General features: G+C 38.8%; 1 protein-coding gene and 1 long non-coding RNA gene across 5 annotated transcripts; both read right to left on the bottom strand.

Moving 5' to 3' along the window:
* Positions 1-741: 741 nt before the first annotated feature.
* LOC109157733 lies at positions 742-15,591 on the bottom strand. The gene is made up of 3 exons (XR_002050280.1): positions 15,581-15,591; positions 8,319-8,324; positions 742-814 (listed from the first exon to the last, which is right to left on the bottom strand). It is a non-coding gene; the product is annotated as an uncharacterized LOC109157733 (long non-coding RNA).
* On the bottom strand, positions 8,744-16,303 carry LOC109157732. Of its 4 annotated transcripts, none has more exons than XM_019305577.1 (14): positions 15,979-16,303; positions 13,659-14,397; positions 13,296-13,562; positions 13,055-13,171; positions 12,615-12,944; positions 12,108-12,386; positions 11,753-11,869; positions 11,594-11,674; positions 11,401-11,514; positions 11,121-11,329; positions 10,840-11,020; positions 10,337-10,453; positions 9,470-9,607; positions 8,744-9,388 (listed from the first exon to the last, which is right to left on the bottom strand). In XM_019305577.1, the coding sequence occupies exons 2-14, from the start codon at positions 14,181-14,183 to the stop codon at positions 9,368-9,370; spliced, it is 2,496 nt and encodes an 831-aa protein (XP_019161122.1). In that variant the 5' UTR covers positions 14,184-14,397; positions 15,979-16,303; the 3' UTR covers positions 8,744-9,367. The 4 variants fall into 4 exon arrangements, with proteins under 4 accessions (XP_019161122.1, XP_019161119.1, XP_019161121.1 ...); XM_019305574.1 differs by having other exon boundaries at positions 8,744-9,380; positions 11,594-11,665; XM_019305576.1 differs by having other exon boundaries at positions 8,744-9,380; positions 11,753-11,811; positions 12,329-12,386.
* Between the last annotated feature and the right edge of the window lie 4,097 nt (positions 16,304-20,400).

The raw sequence follows: 20,400 nt of genomic DNA, 5'->3' as shown, positions 1-20,400 counted from the left end.
GTTTAGACTTCCTCATTCCAAACCTGTCAAGGATTTTCTCAATATAACTCTGTTGAATTAGCCACAAGACCCACAACTTCCTTAGCTTGCATCTCTATCCTTGTGAATTTTCATGCCAAGAATTTTTTGTGCAAACTCCTAAGTCTTTCATGTCAAATTCATGACTCAACAAAGCTTTCAATGTAGTAATGTCATTCATACCCTTAGCACCAATCAGCATATCATCCACATACAATAACAGAAAAATAAAAACACCACCACCAAAGCTCTTAACATAGACATAATAATCATACTCACAATGTGTGTAGCCAATTTGAATCATTTAAGCATCGAACTGCTTTTACCACTACCGTGGGGCTTGTTTCAACCAATACAATGATCTTTTAAGCCTACAAATCATATGCTCACCTCCAGGTTTAACAAACCCTTCAAGTTCTTTCATAAAAAAATTGTTCATCTAGATCACAATGCAGAAAAGCAGTCTTCACATCCATTACTCCAAATACAAATCTCAAATAGCTAACAAAGCAAGTACTAATATGATAGAAGTATGTCCAACAACAGGAGATGAAACTTCATCATAATATATCCCCTTCTGTTGAGAAAAATGCTTTCGCAACTAACTGAGCTTTGAATCTTTCCCCTTCTTTTTCTGATACTGATGGCTTCTTCCTATAGACCCACTTGCACCCTATAACCTTATTACCTTGAAAATGATGAATAACTAGCTCCCAGGTATGATTCTAATGTAAAGATTCCATCGCCTCAATCATACCTGTCATCCATTTATCTTTCTCCTAGCTAGAAATAACCTCTTGAAAGGTAACTGGATCATTAATTATTAGTAACAAGAAGTACAAAAGAAACCGTATCCTCGAACCCATACCTGCGAGATGGTATGACATTGGTGCGTCTCGGTCTATCTCTAGCCAAACAATAATCTTGTAAATTTTCTAAATTCAAACCTGCTACAAATGTGGAATCTGCAACTTCTTGAGTCTCAACCGTATGTGGATTATCTGCTCTTTCATTTAAAGGTACACTATCTATATCCACTTATATTGTGCTAGAACCATTAACTAGTGTATCTCCTTTCTTCGTCTAAAGCATGGAATGCTCATTAAACATTGCATCTCTACTAATCACCACCTTCTTGGTTGCAAGATCCAAAACTTGTATCGTTTTACACCTTTCTTGAAGCCTACAAAGATGCACTTCTTTGACTTGATATCTAATTTTGATCTCCCATCACTTGGAACAAGAACATATAGCCGTGACAACAAAACACTCGCAAGTGATCAAAATTCATAGGATTACCTGTCCAAGCCTCCTCAAGAACCTTGCCGCAAAGCGATGTCAGTGGTGATTTAATTTATTGATCAAATAACATGTCATGTTCATTGCTTCTACCCAAAAACAATTAGAGAGCCCAACATTCAATCTGAGACACCTTGTTATCTCAGCAATGGTCTTATTAAGCTGTTCAGCAACACCATTCAATCTATTGTGGTGTCTTACACACCGTACAGTGCCTTTGAATTTCATATTCTGCACATAATTTTTGGAATTCTTTCTAAGTATACTCTGTCCCATTGTTAGACCTCAAGTACTTTAATTTATTTTTCTGTCAGTCTGGTTCTCAACCTCAACCTTCCACAGCTTGAATTTTTCAAACACTTCAGATTTATGTTTCAAGAAATACACCCAGATTTTCCTAGAAAAATTGTCAATAAATGTAACATAATACCGAGACCCACCCATTGAAGGATCATTGGTAGGTTCCCAAACATCAGAATGCACATAATTTAGAACCCCTTCAGTTTTATGCTTCCCAGTAGAAAAACTAACTGTGGACTATTTCCCAAGGACACATAACTCATAGAAATCTAGCTTACAACATTTAACTCCTTTTAACATATTCCTTTCGTGCAATTCAAACAAACCTCGTTCACCAATGTGACCTAAACATAAATGCCACAACCTAGTAGTATCATCACTAGACTCAACAGAATGTGCTCCACCTACAACAGTACTGACCAACAACCTATAAATGTTCCCTGTGGTCATTTTTCCTTTCATTACAGTTAAAGCACCATTACTGATTTTAAAGGTTTCCCTATCACTTTCAAATTTATGAATAAAACCATTAGCATGCAAATTGCCAAGAAAAATCAGATTTTTAGTTAATCCTGGTATATGTCTCACATCATGCAAAGTTTGACGATACCATCATACATATGGATGTTAACATCGCCAATACCCACGGTATTATGACGTCTATCATCACCCAAAAAAATCATAACTGAAAGTACCTGACTTATAGGTTGTGAACCACTCCTTGTTAGGTGTAATCATATGATAGGAACATCCCGAGTCTAGAATCCAAACATCTGACAATTGACTCGATGAAACTGCTAGAACATCACCTTCATTATAATCTAAGTCATCAGCATGTACCACGTTCGTAGCCTCTTGTTGCTTCTTCAACTTTTGACAATCTCTTTTCATTTGCCCAATCTCCCTACACTTGTAGCACCGAATTTTCTTACTATTTCTAGACTTAGACCTAGAGTTTCTCTTCCAAAAATTATCCATCTCTTGCTTCCTTCCACAATCCTAACTCCCCTTAGCATACAAAATGTCACTAACAGAGCCCTCTCATGTATTCTGTTTGCGCTGATTATGAGCCAACATGACTATAGAGATCTCATTGAATTTAATCATGACTTTCCCGTATGTAAGAGTAGTCATCAAATGTTCAAAGGAAAAAGGTAGTGAACATAGCAAGATCATCACCTTGTCTTCATCTTCAATTTTGACATCATGTCTAGCCAGATCTGAGATTATCTGGCTCAAAACATTAATATGATGCACCAAGTCAGAACCCTCCTACATCTTAAGCTCATAAATGTCTTTACTTTATATACAGTTTGTTCATCAGAGATTTTTCCATGAACTGAGTTTCCAATTTATCCCATATATCTTTTGGAGTTTCGAAAGCCCGTGATACACGATTTCATCTGCAAGGCATAACGGAATGGTTCCTGTTGCCTATTCTTTTAAATCCCCCAATCATTTTAGCTGGCTTTTCTGCCCTCAAGGTTTTCAAAAGACCCTATTGTGCCAACAAACCTTAACCCTAAACTGCCACAACCCGAAATTCACTGTATTCCTTGTACCATCAAACTTTGATACATCGAATTACGTACTTGAACTGGTCATCCCAACAATGCTCTGATATCAATTTGTTGAGATTAACAAGAACAAGAAATAATAACAATGACAAAAAGGTAATTAAAGGAGACAATATATATGTGATTCGGCAATATGCCTATATCCATGGGAGTAAAACTATTCCTCTTTTAATTGCATGTGATGGTGATACCACACATAGGGATACAATCAATATATTTATAGACATCTACCATTGTACTATGGGTCCGACCCAATCCCCTTCACCCTTATTTCTTATAGGAAAAAAACTTATATTCTCCATGTGAAACAAATTTTTATTTTTTATATAAGACAAACTCAACATAATTGATAGATCAATGACCATGAGAATGAGATTGACATTTAGAAACATCTTCCTTGATCCCTTATTACAATGGGGATATGGGTAACCTGATTGGTGTGGGTAGTACTATTAATTATGAGAATCACCAATAATTATGAGACGAAACCATCCAATGAGTATATCAGTTGACTTTTCTACAGACGTGTGTAATTGTGCATTCCCACTTGCGATTGATCAACACTGTAATAGCACATCTATATATATATATATATATATATATATATATATATATAGGCTACCTTTCTAGTGCACACTACTCTTAATGTGTGAATTTGTGGAATAATGCGGTGCATTGATATTTTTGATCTAGTGGCTCATGTTCGCAGTGCACCGGCCATTCACTGATCCGCACAACAGGGTGGTTTGGGGGCACTCCCGTAAAAACACACTCTTTATGTTTGAAATGGATAACGATGCATGTTATTCGGGATTCGGTGATCGAGAGTAGCAGTCTGGCGTCTGCGGGCGGTTGCGGAATTTCAAAGCTTCCGATGTGTGACGGTGCGGGAGTAGTGATGATGGGCGGAGAACGCAATTCTCACGCCAGGGTGGGCTTCGAGAGTGTGCATCCCCAGTTCTGGAGACCGGCTGTTGACAGCGCAATCACGCCGGCTGTTGGGCGCCGGTTTACGTCTATGGCCGAAGGCATCCAATTCTATACAGACTACGCTCGGGCGTGTGGGTTTGACGTTCGGCTTAACACCCTCAAACGGGACCGCGAGGGCGAAATCGTGATGCGATACTTGGTTTGCAGTCGACAGGGAGTTAAGGGTGGTGGTACCCGCAAGCCGATACCGGAACACGGCAGTACCGGCGGGAAGCCTAAGCAGCGTAGACGACGGGTATCTAACCGGGTCCAGTGCCGAGCAAAGATCTGCTTTAAGAAGGAGGGCCCCGAGGAGTTTGAGATCGGTATCTTTGTAGAGGAGCACACCCACCGTATGTGCTCTGAGACGTCAAAGTATTTCATGCGAATGAACCGGAAGCTGGATGCGGCTCAGCAGTCGTTGGTGGCAAGTTGTGTTAAAGCGAACATTGGATCTTCCAAAAGTCTGAATTTATGCAGGGAGGTAACCGGGTCGTATGCAAATGTGGGTGCTACTGAAACCGAATTTCACAATTTTAAACGAGACTTACAGACATATGTGTCGGCCTACGACGGTGAGATGATTATAGAGAAGTTTAGAATGAAGCGCGAGGCATCCGAGAAATTTTATTCCGATCACTACCTTGACGGCGAAAACCGTTTAACGCGACTTTTTTGGGCTGACCCAATTGGTTGCAGCAATTTTTCCATGTTCGGTGACGTGATCTCATTCGATGCAACGTATGGCACAAACAGGTACGAGTACGAATGTTGTTATACAAATGAATGGTAGTGTAGTTGTATGTAGGTAGATATGTTGGTAAGGGGGAATTAAAAGAAGGGTTAAAAAGAACAATGTGGTGGTGCGTACATGTGTGTGTTGTGTTGCAATAGGGGTAATATATTGTAGGGGAATGGATGGTTGGTGATGGGGTCCAGCTGGGGGGGGGCGGGGGGGGGGGGGGGTATTGGAACTGGATCTTTTATTAGTTAATGGTGTGGCAATGAACCTGGGATGCATTCATTACTTGTCTTGTAGTATGTGGTCCTAGGGGTGTTTTAGTGTAATTGCAATTGTTATGTGCATGCATTTCAGTTTGGGGCAATCAAATATGTATTCATATAGGGACGTGAACAAGTGCACCAGTGTTTCAATACATACACTACTAAAACTGCAATCCAAATTTGTTATATGGGACTAAATTTTAAGCTTAGTGTTATGCACATTTAAAACTGTTATGGTGTGTGATTAAATACTCATTTGATGGAAAAACTATATTCAAAGCTTGATGGCATTCAAAAAAAAAAAAAAAAAAAATATTCAAAGCTTGATGTTTTCACTTTGGGACACTGGTCTGCAAATATTGTTTGGCAATAAGGTGTTTGAATACTCATTTTGATGGACAATTCGAATTAACAGCTAGATTTTTGGAAACCAGATGCTTACCAACGAATACTAGATGGATTAAAAAATGGATTATTTGCATTATGCAGGTTAATTAGTTTTGGTGGGGTGTGTGGCAAGCTTAACATTCCGAATGGACTAGATGGGTTAAAAAATGGATTATTTGCATTGTGCAGGTTAGTTAGTTTTCGTGGGGTGTGTGGCAAGCTTAACATTCTGAATGGACTAGATGGATTTAAAAATGGATTATTTGCATTATTAGGCAGGTTAATTAGTTTCTGTGGGGTGTGTGGTGTGGCGTCCATGCGTTTGTGTTAGATTACAAGTTACTGTGATTAATTATTGTCCATCGTGCGGTGCGTACTACGAATTGTTTACCTACGTCCTAACCCCAACTATTAAAATGGTTCATTTTGATACAGGTATAGTTTGGTGTTCGTACCTTTCACTGGGGTTGATAATCATAAGCGGTGCATTACTTTTGTTGCTGGTTTGCTGACTAAGGAAGATGTTGAATCGTATGCGTGGCTGTTGGATAGATTTAAGGTTGCAATGGGCAAGAGCCCGACATGCGTTGTCACTGACCAAGACCCTGCTATGAAGGTTGCGGTTGCAGAAGTTTGGCCGGAGTCTCGCCACCGTTTCTGTATGTGGCACATCATGACAAAGGTCAACGAAAAGATCGGTCCTGATTTGGTAAAGGACCAGGATTTTCGTAGCAGACTGAATGGCATTGTTTGGAACGAAACTATCAGCCGCAACGCATTTGAGATGCAATGGGGTCTATTAATGGAGGAGTACAATTTATCTAGCCACCGATGGTTCACCAAATTGTATGGTGAGCGGGAGTTTTGGATTCCAGCGTACTTCACAGACATCCCGATGAGTGGGTTGCTCCGCACTACGTCTCGATCTGAAGCAGAGAACGGCGTATACGGGAAGTGCACCCGGCCACACTTTAGTCTGGTCGAGTTCTACATGCAGTACGAGAATGTTTTGGAAACCCAGCGTCTTAAGCAATCTAAACTGCACTCACAAAGTGAGGGGTACTTGCCTGATTTGAAAACGCCCTTAGCGTTAGGACGTTATTTGGCACGGGTGTTCACAATAACAATTTTTTATGATCTCCAAAGGGAAATTGAGGCTGCTTGTTTCTATTGCAAGGTGGTGGGTATTCGTGAGACTGAGGGTGTTATCAGTTACATCATTACCGGGGGTTGCACCACCCAACACACTGTGAACTATACCCCTATCGATGGCAACGCATCTTGCAGTTGCAAGATGTTTGAGAGGTTGGGGCTAGTTTGCCGGCATATGTTCTTGGTGTTTAAGGATGCCCAAATGGAGAGGTTGCCACCGGCGTGTGTGATGACACGTTGGTGTAAGGGAATTGGAGTTAGCGTTTGTTGTGGGTGGTGAAACGTCCATCCATCCGAGACTGTTCCTAGCCAACTATGGAGTGAGATACACGCATGCGTTGGGTTAGCAGGGAACAATATAGCCCATCAGTCACGATTGGTGCAAGTTTTGAAGGATCTTAAAGCTGAGTTCCTAAGAACGGGAACTAGCGTTGGCCCTACAATGGGTAACGGTGCAGCCATTGCTGCTTTGTGTGGAGTTGAGCGTCCGACGTCCATAACCATCCTACCACCAGCTCAAGCTAAGAATAAAGGGACCGGGTAACGTATTAAAAGCCAAAGAGAGTTAGCAGTGGAGAAAAGTGCCAAAGCGGTGCGGAAGTGCGGGGTGTGTGGCGAGTATGCGCACCATAACGCCCGTAGTTGCCCATACAAGTGAAATGCCCACACAAATGTGGTTCGTGCTGGGGTTTGGTAAAATCATTTACTTCATTTGTTGTCACCGTTCTATTATTTTATTTTTCGGGGTTTCAAAGTATCTGTTTGTTTTTATATCCAGATGTGCTGGTGGATGTGCTGTTCGAAGTGTTCACTACTTGGGGTGCACTTGCCTGGTTCGCCACATCGTCTCCTTTGCACAGGCATTTGTTGATTAATTTTTGGAGAGATCTGGTGTTTGAACCGTGTTTTTAGAGGAGCCATGACGTTTGTCCGTGGAATTCGTTTCGTTTTTTTTTTTTTTTATTGTTGGTTTTGGTTTTTTTTTTTTTTTGTTTTTTTTTTTTGTTTTTGTTTTTAATGCATTTTTAGACCAGTCCTTTAGTGCTTTAATAATTTGGTTGTTGGCATTGCTCGTTGAATGTATTGAACATCTCGCACCGTGAATTAAATTGGCATCTATACAACATATGTAGACAGGGAAAAATATAGCACACAAGTATGAGCCTTATGAGGGATCAAATTGACACATCAATCAAATGTCAACTATGAGCGTTATGACGGACATACTCATAACGAGCTGTTATGGGGTGGTGGTAAATTGTTGCTATTACTAAACTAAAAGGAAATAAACTAAACTAGCAGTGGGTGACAAGTACATGTCAAACAGGTTTCAAAAGGGAGGCTTCACATCTCGGATCCAGGAATATGTTGCTTTCATTTTCGGATTGTGTTATTACTATCAATCAAGTCACCGACATTGGGAATACTTACAATAAATTAATTTGGCATCACACATTGATTACTCCCATTACTGTGGCAAGTAACAATTACGCATCTATTTTAAAAGCTCAACATAAGTGCATTTTGGCAACTTTCTTTTGTTTGGCGCATTGGAAATACTTACAGTATATTAGATTTCTTCTCCCAAAAGTATATTAGATTTCTATTAACATATTGCTAGGATACGTATACATAGTACTGCACCACTGCACCTAGAAATACAATGCTAAGTATTCATCTCATATTCGTTTAACAGAGCAGGAAACACCAAAGAGAGTATTCGTTTACCAATATATTACTTAATATTTAAATATACGTACATACAAAATACACAGAATCACCTCCAATGATTATGAAGGCATATATATACGAACATATGTATACAAGTATGAAATGGCAGGATTATACTTAATTATGAACATAATTATTTAGCAACCCAAATCTAGCTTCTTAATACCTATATCTTCATGTTAATATATATATATATATATATATATATATATATATATATATATATATATATATAAGCAAACACGAAGCAAAATACTCACTAACCTCATATACAGAACTCATACCCAGACAACATGTACCCGATGTATTCAAACAGTTTATATACCGGATGCAATTTTCATATAGAACATAATATCTACCAAGATCACGAATCACATAACAAATGTCAAAATAACAAAATAGATCACCTATTTAGCACAGCAAGACTACACACCTGCCCAGATTATTTTTGCAAAAAGGATAAGTTAGTTGACTACTGCAATCGGTCACAGTGAACTAGCCCCAACCTGAAACATCCCTGTACCCAAAATCAAGTCCCAGTTTATTAACTATTGCTTTTCAGAGCTGCCCCCTAGGCAGTTGTTAGGACGGTTGGCGCGCCGTTGATTGGAGCATCTGTGCAGCCCTCATGCGGTCGTACTCCCCCACACGTGCGATAATATTTTGCACGTGGACATTTGCGGCGCTGAGGATGATGTTGTGCAGGAAACGCTTGCGAAGGTTGAGCATCAGCGCCGCACCCCCTGCTTGTAGCCCGCAATACCAGGTGGTGGATTTCTGACCAACATATTCCTCCATGTGTCTCATCGTATATACCGCTGACTCTACACCGGCCGTGGGTTCTCCCCATGCCACCATCATCCTTTTAGGTTGCATGTCCCTCAGACGTAGTGCACGCACCGGCTGTTGTTTTCTCTCGAGATATGCAGCTAGGAGGTCCCTCTGTAATGCTGACCAACTTAAACTAGTAAGTGGATTAGAACTAACGGGTGTGACGCATGGTTAGCCGCATGTGATAGTGTGATACTCACCAATTCCCCCGGGATGCGTCCGTATATCTCTATGCTATCGCTGACCGCTGGAGCGCTGTCAATAATGTCAAAGGTCCCATGCTTGAAACTGATGCTGATCATGAAGAACCGCCTGTTATGCATAATCGGGAAGATATACTGCAAGAACAAGTACAGAATATTACACGGTAAGCACATGCAAACTTTAATATTGCAGGCAATTAGAAAGCGTGTACGACTTGGTACTGTAGCAACTGCCATTCTCTTTTTTACATCAACGAACAAGATTCTAAATTACAAGGCAATATAGAAGATAGCAGCAGTAATTCTACTTGAAACTGAGAATATAGTACTGAAATGCACAACTATTTCCCATGGTATTGTTACTCAATGCAGCTTTGTGTTTTTTTTTTTTACTGAAATGTCGTCACCAACATAGCATTTGCACAGATATACCGAACAAAAAATCAGTAGTAATTCTATTCGAAACTACTAATACAGTGCTCAAATGCACAACTACTCCCCATGGTATTGGTGTTAAATGTCGCTCTGTGTTTGTGCCTCTCATTCGTGGAGAGTTTTTTTTTTTTTTTTTTTTTTTTTTTTTTTTTAAGTTTACTGAAATCTTGTTGGTATCACAATCCCATTTTTTTGTTAACTCACACTGCCCTTTTTTTTTTTTAATCGAAATGTTGTAGGTATCACACTGCACTTTCGTTTTTTTTTTTTAAACTCACAGTGCACTGAAATGTCCTAACGTAGCTAGCAGTGAACTAGAACCAACACTGTAATCTCGGCCACCCTAGTAGGACTACTGCAATCTCGCCCATTAATGAATCTGACTAAAATGTTACGGGATCCCCACATTACAGGACCCTGAAAGTTTACCATGTCGAGCGTGGCGATCCCCACATGGTCGGTAGCTTGCACCTCTATATCAAGTCTTCGTGTGAACCACGCTAGTCTATCATTCCGGTTGCAGGTAGCAGCGACCACCGTCCCAATCTGCAAGCACACATTGTTACGGACTGCCAGGGAGCACATAATTAGTGCATGCACAGACAAAGTAGCCCCGCAAGTGGTTTCTGTTATTTGTTTTTTTTTTTTTTTTTTTTTTTTTTTTGTGCAGTCTGTATTACTAATGGATTGTATTTTTGTTACAGCGAGTCCTAATACCTATTGTGTAATTACACACTGAGAGAAACCTGATTTTTAGATTCGTAGGTACTAACAGTAACACTAGGTATGCATTATAATCTTCCAATTAACCGCCTTTTAAAGTTATGATAAACCCAGAGGCTAAAACTATGACTACCATAATTATAGTGCACAAGAAACAGAAAGGACAATGAAGACATAGGGGACTGCTAATGGTACGTAGAGCTACATACCGTAGTGGCTGGAGTTAAAAACATGCGTGAAGATACCCCGGGTTTCCTATAGTTTTCCCTCGTATTGAGTACAAAGCACCAGGCATCGACCATCACTTTAGAGATGTTTGACCCCTCCTTGAGTGTGCTGAAGTCCGCCCATCTTGCTTTCCGGTCCGCATGCTGGAACAACACTTCATTGCTAATAAAGCAACACATACAAACGCGTGTTACATAGAGTTCATGCCCCCCCCCCCCCCCCCCCCCCCCCCATTTTCCAAGGTATGGTGTACAGTACTTACCGGTCGCCGTGCGGTGAGTCAAAAAGCCACTTCCAGACGACATAAACGGGTGGCAGGGGAGCCGTGGGGTACCCCTTTGCGGCGTTGAAAACCATGCAAAACGGTTCGCTCTCATTCCCAAGTGGGCTCTTTCCTTTGTGGACTGCTCCAGGCCTCCCGCCCAGTGGCACACGCGGCGGTGGCGATTCCAGGACAGCAGGGCGGTGCACCTGCACAAGCTAATTAAATACCCCTGCATTACTGCCCTAGTGCACACACTGCGTGATGTCTAACCTGTTACCTGGGGAGTCAGTGTGGTAGCATTTGACAGGCCATGCGTCCTACGCTCAACCCTCAATGATGCCAGCGTGCGCAACCCCCGCTGCGGCGTAATGGTCCCCCCCGTCCGCTGTCGCTGTAATGGTTAAGTGCACGCATCAGTAGATAACTCATGTAAACCCTCAAGATAGGCAAAACTAAAGTAAATCAGTAACCTGCATAAGTGGTGTGGCCGCATTTGACGGGCCAGCTGTCAACCCCTCCATCTCTGGACGCGTCTCCCTCGCCTGCACCACCTGACATGGGGGAGTAAATCAATCACCCATTACGATCGAAATGAAAGCTTAACTAAACTACACCCCAGCACATATTACATTCAACGAGCCAACCGACATATCCTCTACCCTCTGTGATGCCAGCTCTTGTGTCATCCCTAGGCTAAAACTCGGTGGCTCAAACCCTTCCGGACTGGGCTCCCTGACTTGCACCCCCTGAAACAAACGGTTGCATAAGACATGTAAGTTTTAACGCCCTCCCCCCGCAGTGCACTGTTGATAAAATAAAACAAAATTATTTGCATCGGCACTAACTATAGATTCTAGATTGATAAAATTGTAAGTGAAGAGATAATCGGAAAACTAAATCAAAAGAAAACTTCCATAATGGTATCGAAAGTGAATAGAATATAAAAATAATAGACAGCAGAATGAGTGGCGTTTAGGCCATAACCTGTCGAGATTGCATGGTTCCATTTGCCTGGCCAACCGGCATACCCACCATCCTCTGTGTCGTTAGGTCTCGCGTGACGGCCTCCTCAACCCGATTGACCTCCCTGAATAACTGGGAGGAGTGCCAGAACGGGTCTTCATGGTGCTCTGGAGGTAAGACTGGTGCGGTGGTCACTTCAGGGATCCGATTGGGTGCGACTTCAGCCAACTCTTGTGTCATCCCTAGGCTAAAACTCGGTGGCTCAACCCCTTCCGGACTGGGCTCCCTGACTTGCACCCCCTGAAACAAACGGTTGCATAAGACATGTAAGTTTTAACGCCCTCCCCCCGCAGTGCACTGTTGTTAAAATAAAACAAAATTATTTGCATCGGCACTAACTATAGATTCTAGATTGATAAAATTGTAAGTGGAGAGATAATCGGACAACTAAATCAAAAGAAAACTTCCATAATAGTATCGAAAGTCAATAGAATATAAAAATAATAGCGAGCAGAAAACTTCCATAACCTGTCGAGATTGCATGGTTCCATTTGCCTGGCCAACCGGCATACCCACCACCCTCTGCGTCGCTAGGTCTCGCGTGACGGCCTCCTCAACCCGATTGACCTCCCTGAATAACTGGGAGGAGTGCCAGAACGGGTCTTCATGGTGCTCTGGTGCGGTGGTCACTTCAGCCGGGGTCGGTATCAAACCCGAGATTAAACTGGCGACCCCGCCGAGGTGGTGGAAACACTGGCGTCCCTGGGCCTGTCTGGGGTCTTCGCGAACCTTATTTGCAACGCGTGAGGCTACTATACGGAGGTCAGCAATCATGGAATCTAGTTCACAGCCAAACCCCTACAGGATGAACATGGCCCACCAACAAAAATAGCGCGGGGAACAAGTTAACTACGCCAACATCATGATGTCTTAGCACATTTAGCAAATCGCCGCATGAATATTTATACCTTGTCTGTAGCCGGAATGAGGCCATGGTGCACCGGGTGGTCCCCTGTAGCGCCACGGCTGCCCGTGGTATCCCCTATAGAGCTTGGGACCGTTGGAGCACGGGACGCTGCGCTGATCTGCAACCACACGTAGAGGGTGTCTAAAAGATTTTGGCAGTTGTAGAATTTTAATTACCTAACACTAGAATATCAAACTAGAACTTCTAGCTCACGCCTCCAATAAAAACTACTAGGAACGTACCATGCTAACACCTGGTGTGTGATCTTGGTGCACTGGTTGTGGTCTGCTATCAGCCCGGCCATACCGTGTCTGTTCCACGGAGCTACGACGCGCGGGACGCGCGGCTGGTGTCCAAAACGGTTCCTCCAACCGCCCGTACCCGAACCCCCCCGCATCAACCTCCTGTTGCTCCCATGCATCCAACGCCCTTTTAGTCCATCCGTGTGAGGCCGGGTTGGCCCTCGGCACATTCCGCTCGCCGACTTCGACCCTGTCAACATATAACAACTGCACAAATATGTTTGCACGCATTATACCCCCATAAAACAAGCACCAGCAAGTGTACACATCTAATTATACACCCCAAGCGAATGCATAACTTACAGTCAAGAACAACAACGGGCCCGTGAATTTCCTTGCGGTGTTCTGGGACCAGCTATCATGGGTATTTACCAGCGAGCTTAGAAGATAACCACACCAATCAAGATCCTTGATCATCCTCACATCCTTAAACATGTGTACGGTCTTCTGGTTGGCATAGCCGTTGGGTGTGCTCGCTACCAAAGTGCTCGCCACTACCAGACAGAAATGGCGTTTGAACCACACCCCACCTTCTTTGAGACTTAACGCCAGCGTGGCCAGCGCGTGCACCGTGATATTACCGTTACGCTTCTTAACCTTACACCGCCATGCAAGCAAGTCTGGACCAACCATATGGCAATCCCGTTCGGTCATCGTAACGGATCCATTCGGGAGGTCCAGCACAGCTGCCACGCCTTCCTCCGTGATGCGTAGGAACCTCCCGTTGCTCAACTTTATGGCCATTTGTGCAGGGTTGAAGTTGCTTACCAACCAATGGCCTAGACGCAAGGGTAAAGCCTCAACCCGGAGGCCTAGAAACCCCCCCATGCCAATAGAAATAACATCCTTCCTCTGCTTTGTCGATAATCCAGTGAGCAGCCGTACAAGCTCACCCGGCCTCCCCCGCGTCTCAATCTGGGAGAACGGGGATGCACCGGCTCCGTATCATCCAACTCCTCGGGGTCACTAGGGGGGGTGTGGGCCTCGTCATCCACATCGGTCCCATCGTCACTTAAAACGATTGGTTGTCTAGCATCAGCCCCTGCACCACCACAGAATTTGGTTACTAGCAGCATGAAAATGAAAGGGAATTTATATTAGACCCTATCATAGATTAGAGTGTATGGCATGAATTTATATTAGACCCTATCATAGATTAGCATGAAAATGAAAAGGGAATTTATATTAGACCCTAAATATAGGGGAGCATACATTTAGGACACTACCTGCCTGTATTTAAGAAGTTACCCCCTGTTAAATGACTAGGTTTCATTACTGAAACTGCTTACAAGTTATTTAATTCATTCCCTACTACTTACGAAAATTTGAGGGCTGTGCAGTAGTGCCTCGGGCCAGAATTAGGACTGTGCAAAATTAAACAGCTTTTAAAGACCTGATTAATTAATTGGCAACCAGATGTTCATTTGGAAACCAGATGTTTAATGTAATTGCACTGCATGTAATTCTGCTGTAACAAAGAATGCAATATGATTTATGAGTCACCCCAAAAATTAGGACTGCGCACAATTAAACAACTTTTAAAGATATGATTAATTAATTGGCAGTTCATTACTGCATGTAATTCTGCTATAACAAAAAATGCAATATGATTTATGAGTCACCCCATTTTTGGAAACCAGATGTTTAATCATATGGTTCATTTGGAACCCAGATGTTTAATGTAAGTGCACTGCATGTAATCCTGTTGTAACAAAAAATGCAATCTGATTTATGAGTCACCCAATTTTTCACCAGTAGGCCCTTCACATGTAACCTTCCTCTGCATATACATATGTAATTACTACCATATATTTGGAGAATCCCTATCTAAAATGGAGTTATTGAGTCTGAAATAGTCGCGGATCATTTGAGATGATCACCAAATATATAATGTCAAGAAGGATTTGGACATCATTTAGCGATATGATTAATTAACTGGTAGTTAAATCAGGAACTAGATGTTTAATGAAAATGCAGTGCATGTAATGGGAATGCAGACAGGCAGCGTCGTGTTGTACACCATATTAGTAGTTTTTGTCTGTTCCAAAGTCACTAACTACCTTTTAAATGGGAATACTCCTAATAAGGATGCAACCATAAATCAAAAATTAACAGTTTTCATCAGATTGTGGGAATGCAGACAGGTAGCACCCTACTGTAAAACATATTAATAGCATATATTAGGAGAACCCCACAACCAAATGAAGAAGGCAACTGTGATCAACTAAACTAATTCTTTGCCTAGTACTGATGAGCATTTGGTGGGCTATGCAGTAAGTGGGTTATGCAGTTGTGCCTCAAGCCAACCTTAGTGATCAAGTGAACCATCAAACTAAAAAAATAAATAAAAAAGTACTTAATGCTACCAGCCAATACTGTCCACTAACAAGAAAAATTAACAAATGATGTGGCAAATAAGCTCAGTATATAACATAGAACATTAAAAATGCTAGCTTCCACATAACCTGGAGTTTGAATTTGTTAAAATCCCATTTTAGTGTTGAATGTACCTCAGAAACCCCCACTGTCTGCTTACTTCTGATAATCCTAGGAGCTAAAACTACGCCCAGGCCCAGTTCAATTCTCCCAGCCCCCAAAGAACTACCCTAATTAGAGTTCTAACCTGAGAAATCAAGCTGGAGCGCCGCCTGCCGCCGGGCTGCGACCCTAGCCGCTATGCCGGACGCAGACAGAATCCCGCTGCCGGACCGGCGTTTAAACGTCCAGGAGCCCCTCGACGCTCGGTGCGAACCAGCCGATGGCGGTGTCACCGGCGACAGTAGCTGCCCCACCACCCTCCTCCTCGAACCCCGCGCGCCACTCAATCAAGTCATCACGAGCTTGTGAATGCACGGCGTTACACCGGAGCGACCGTTCTGGTGAGTAGACTAGTCCGATTAGTCAGCTGGTGAAACACCACCCCCCCTGCCTTGGGAGCAAAAAAAAAGACTCGGGAATGCACTCCAGTGCTTGGTTGAGATTACAAACACACCCATTCCACAAGTAAAGTGTTAATTATTAGCCGTGATCCGGTGCAGCAACCTAATGTGCACCCTCGCTGATGCCCGTGCATCATGCCACATGCACGCCTGCTAATAGTGCACAAGTGCACATGATAAGAGGGATTTGCACCAGAACTTTTTCCTATATATATATATATATATATATATATATATATATATATATATATATATATATATAAGTAAAATTCTCCTAACAAATTTTTCCCCCAAAACTTTTGTAGTAAAACTTATTTGGTAAGTAAATATCAAATGGAAATTAAATAAAATCTATTAATTGGTAATATTATATATGGTATTATATTCTATAATATAATATAATTGATAATATTATTGTTCAAGTATAATAAAAATATTATTGTTCAAGTATATATATATAAAAGTAAAATCCTCCTAACAAATTTTTCCCCCAAAACTTTTGTAGTAAAACTTATTTGGTAAGTAAATGTCAAATGGAAATTAAATAAAATCTATTAATTGGTAATATTATATATGGTATTATATTCTATAATATAATATAATTGATAATATTATTGTTCAAGTATAATAAAAATATTATTGTTCAAGTATAAAATAAAATTAAAATAATAACAATAACATTAACAACAACAACAACAACAACAACAACAACAATAATAATAATAATAATAATAATAATAATAATAATCCAAACAAAACTATATACAAAATAAAAATAAAATTAAAATTAAAAAAGAAAAAAAAAAGACAAAGATGGCCCCCGTTAGTAAATGATGTAGAATAATATAACAAAAAATGTATATGAGTTGTTTTAGTTTTAGCAGTTTCGAGCAAATTGTTAATTTATTAAATAATATTTTTGGTGTTTTGATAAAATATAAAATGTTAAACAGGCGAATTTCTAAAAATTATGACGAATTTGCGAAATAATCAAATAACAATATCACAACAACAACAACAATAATAATAATCCAAACAAAACTATATACAAAATAAAATTAAAATTAAAATTAAAAAAGAAAATCAAAAAACAAAACAAAAAACAAAAAAAAAAAAAAACAAAGGGGAGTCACGGGCTCCCTTTGTAAATGATTTTGAGATCATTTTTATCCCTCATTGAAAATGTTTGAAAAGAGAGAGCTCCTCTATATAAGAGGAGCAATGATCCACTTACAAACATAATTTCTTGCCCATTAATATGGGCAAGTATTGAGATGTCAAAATGTTCTTATTTAAGAAGCCTCAACTTTGTCTTCTTATTTTAGTTTGTATTTATTTGTTATTAATGGGGGTTGTGAAAGATTAACACAAAATGTATATGTTGTATTAGTTTTTAACTATTTGGAGCAAATTACTGAGTTACTATATAATTTTTTGGGGATTTTGATTAAAGTTAAAATGTTAAAATGACGAATTTGTTAAAATTTTGACGAATCTATCAATAATAATAATAATAATAATAATAATAATAATAATAATAATAATAATAATAATAATAATAATAATAATAATAATAGTAATAGTAATAGTAATCCAAACAAAATGATATACAAAATAAAATTAAAACTAAAATAAATAAGAAGAAGACAAAAGGGTGCCACAAACTCCCCTTTGTAAATGATGTTGGATCATTTGATCCCACATTGAAAATGTTTAGAAAAGGAGCTCTTGAGTTCCTCTATATAAGAGGAGCAATACTCCTTTTTCAAACATAATTGTTTGCCCATCAATGTGGGCAAGTATTGAGAAGTCCAAAGTTTTTTTTTTTTTTTAGTACTATTGACCCGATAAATTATGCTTTGGAATTGTGTCCACCTTGCAAGGTACACACGATTCTAAAATTCTTCATAATTATGAATATATTGTTCAACAATTATGAACATATAGTTCTATAATTATGAACATAGTGTTGTGAGCATAATTATGAACATATAGTTATGTAATTATGAATGTAGATATTCAAAACTTATTTGGTAAGTAAATGTCAAATGAAAATTAAATAAAATCTTTTAATTGGTAATATTATATATGGTATTATATTCTATAATATAATATAATTGATAATATTATTGTAAGTATAATAAAAATATTATTGTTCAAGTATAAAATAAAATTAAAATAATAACAACAACAACAACAATAATAATAATAATAATAATAATAATAATAATAATAATAATAATAATAATAATAATCAAAACAAAAATATATACAAAATAAAATTAAAATTAAAAAAAAAAAAAAAGAAGAAGAAGACAAAGGTGGCTCCCCTTAGTAAATGATGTGGGATCATTTTGATCCCACATTGAAAATGTTTGGAAAGAGAAGCTCTTGATCTCCTCTATATAACCATACAATTGCCTACCCATCAATACTGGCAAGTATTGAGAAGTCCAAAGGCTTTTTATAGTACTATTGACCCGACAAATTATGCTGTGGAACTGTGTCCACCTTGCAAGGTAGACATGGTTCAAAAATAGTTCATAATTATGAATATAATATAATAATCAATATATAGTCCAAAAATTATGAACATAGTGTTATGAACATAATTATAAACACATAGTTATCTAATTATGAATATAAAGATTCAATAATTGTGAATATGAAGTTTTAAAATTATGAATATATATCTGTATAATTATGAACATATAATTCAATAACTATGAACATAGAGTTCTGTAATTATGAATATAGAGTTCAATAATTATGAATATGAAGTTCAAAGAGTATGAATATATAGCTTTATAATAATGAACTTATAGTTTAGTATTTATGAACATAGAACTGTAAGGTGGACACGGTTCCACAACCTATTAAAACCCAACGTGTCAAATGACTCTTATTTAAAAAAAAAAAAAAAACTTATCTTAATGTATTCTTAATTTTTTTAAAAAATTTATTAGGGGGTTTGGGAATGATTAACCAAAAATGTATATGAGTTGTTTTAGTTTTTAGCAGTTTCGAGCAAATTGTTAAGTTATTAAATAATATTTTTGGTGTTTTGATAAACTATAAAATGTTAAACATACGAAATTCTTAAAATTTTGACGAATTTGTCAAATAATCAAATTACAATAACAACAACAACAACAACAATAATAATAATCCTAACAAAACTATATACAAAATACAATTAAAATTAAAAAAAAAAAAAAAAAAAAAAAAACAACAACAACAACAAGAACAAAGGGGAGTCACGGGCTCCCTTTGTAAATGATTTTGAGATCATTTTTATCCCACATTGAAAATGTTTGAAAAAAGAGAGCTCCTCTATATAAGAGGAGCAATGATCCACTTACAAACATAATTTCTTGCCCATCAATGTGGGCAAGTATTGAGATGTCAAAAGGTTCTTATTTAAGAAGCCTCAACTTTGTCTTCTTATTTTAGTTTGTATTTATTTGTTATTAATTAATGGGGGTTGTGAAAGATTAACACAAAATGTATGTGTTGTATTAGTTTTTAACCATTTGGAGCAAATTACTGAGTTACTATATAATTTTTTGGGGGTTTTGATTAAAGTTAAAATGTTAAAATGACGAATTTGTTAAAATTTTGGCAAATCTATCAATAATCAAATAAAAAATAAAAATAATAATATAATATAATATAATAATAATAATAATAGTAATAGTAATCCAAAGAAAATGATATACAAAATAAAATTAAAACTAAAATAAATAAGAAGAAGACAAAAGGGTGCCACAAACTCCCCTTTGTAAATGATGTTGGATCATTTGATCCCACATTGAAAATGTTTAGAAAAGGAGCTCTTGAGCTCCTCTATATAAGAGGAGCAATGCTCATTTTATAAACATAATTGCTTGCCCATCAATGTGGGCAAGTATTGAGAAGTCCAAAGAATTTTTTTTTGTTTAGTACTATTGACCCGATAAATTATGCTTTGGAATTGTGTCCACCTTGCAAGGTAGACACGATTCCAAAATTGTTCATAATTATGAACATATACTTCAATAATTATGAACATATCGTTCTATAATTATGAACATAGTGTTGTGAGCATAATTATGAACATATAGTTT

The sequence above is a fragment of the Ipomoea nil genome, unplaced genomic scaffold (genome assembly GCF_001879475.1).
Source record: "Ipomoea nil cultivar Tokyo-kokei standard unplaced genomic scaffold, Asagao_1.1 scaffold2792, whole genome shotgun sequence".
In the NCBI taxonomy this organism is placed as follows: Eukaryota; Viridiplantae; Streptophyta; class Magnoliopsida; order Solanales; family Convolvulaceae; genus Ipomoea; species Ipomoea nil.
The sequence above is the reverse complement of the archived record's forward strand: the minus strand, read 5'-3'. Positions and strand labels throughout refer to the sequence as shown.

Excerpts from the sequence above, each read along its gene's own strand:
- LOC109157732 (XM_019305573.1), bottom strand. The coding sequence starts at position 14,183 with ATGGGGGGGTTTCTAGGCCTCCGGGTTGAGGCTTTACCCTTGCGTCTA. Across the intron at positions 11,675-11,752 it reads TGTCGGTTGGCTCGTTGAAT|GTGGTGCAGGCGAGGGAGAC; the intron begins GTAATATGTGCT and ends CCCCCATGTCAG. Across the intron at positions 11,330-11,400 it reads CTACCACACTGACTCCCCAG|GTGCACCGCCCTGCTGTCCT; the intron begins GTAACAGGTTAG and ends TAGCTTGTGCAG.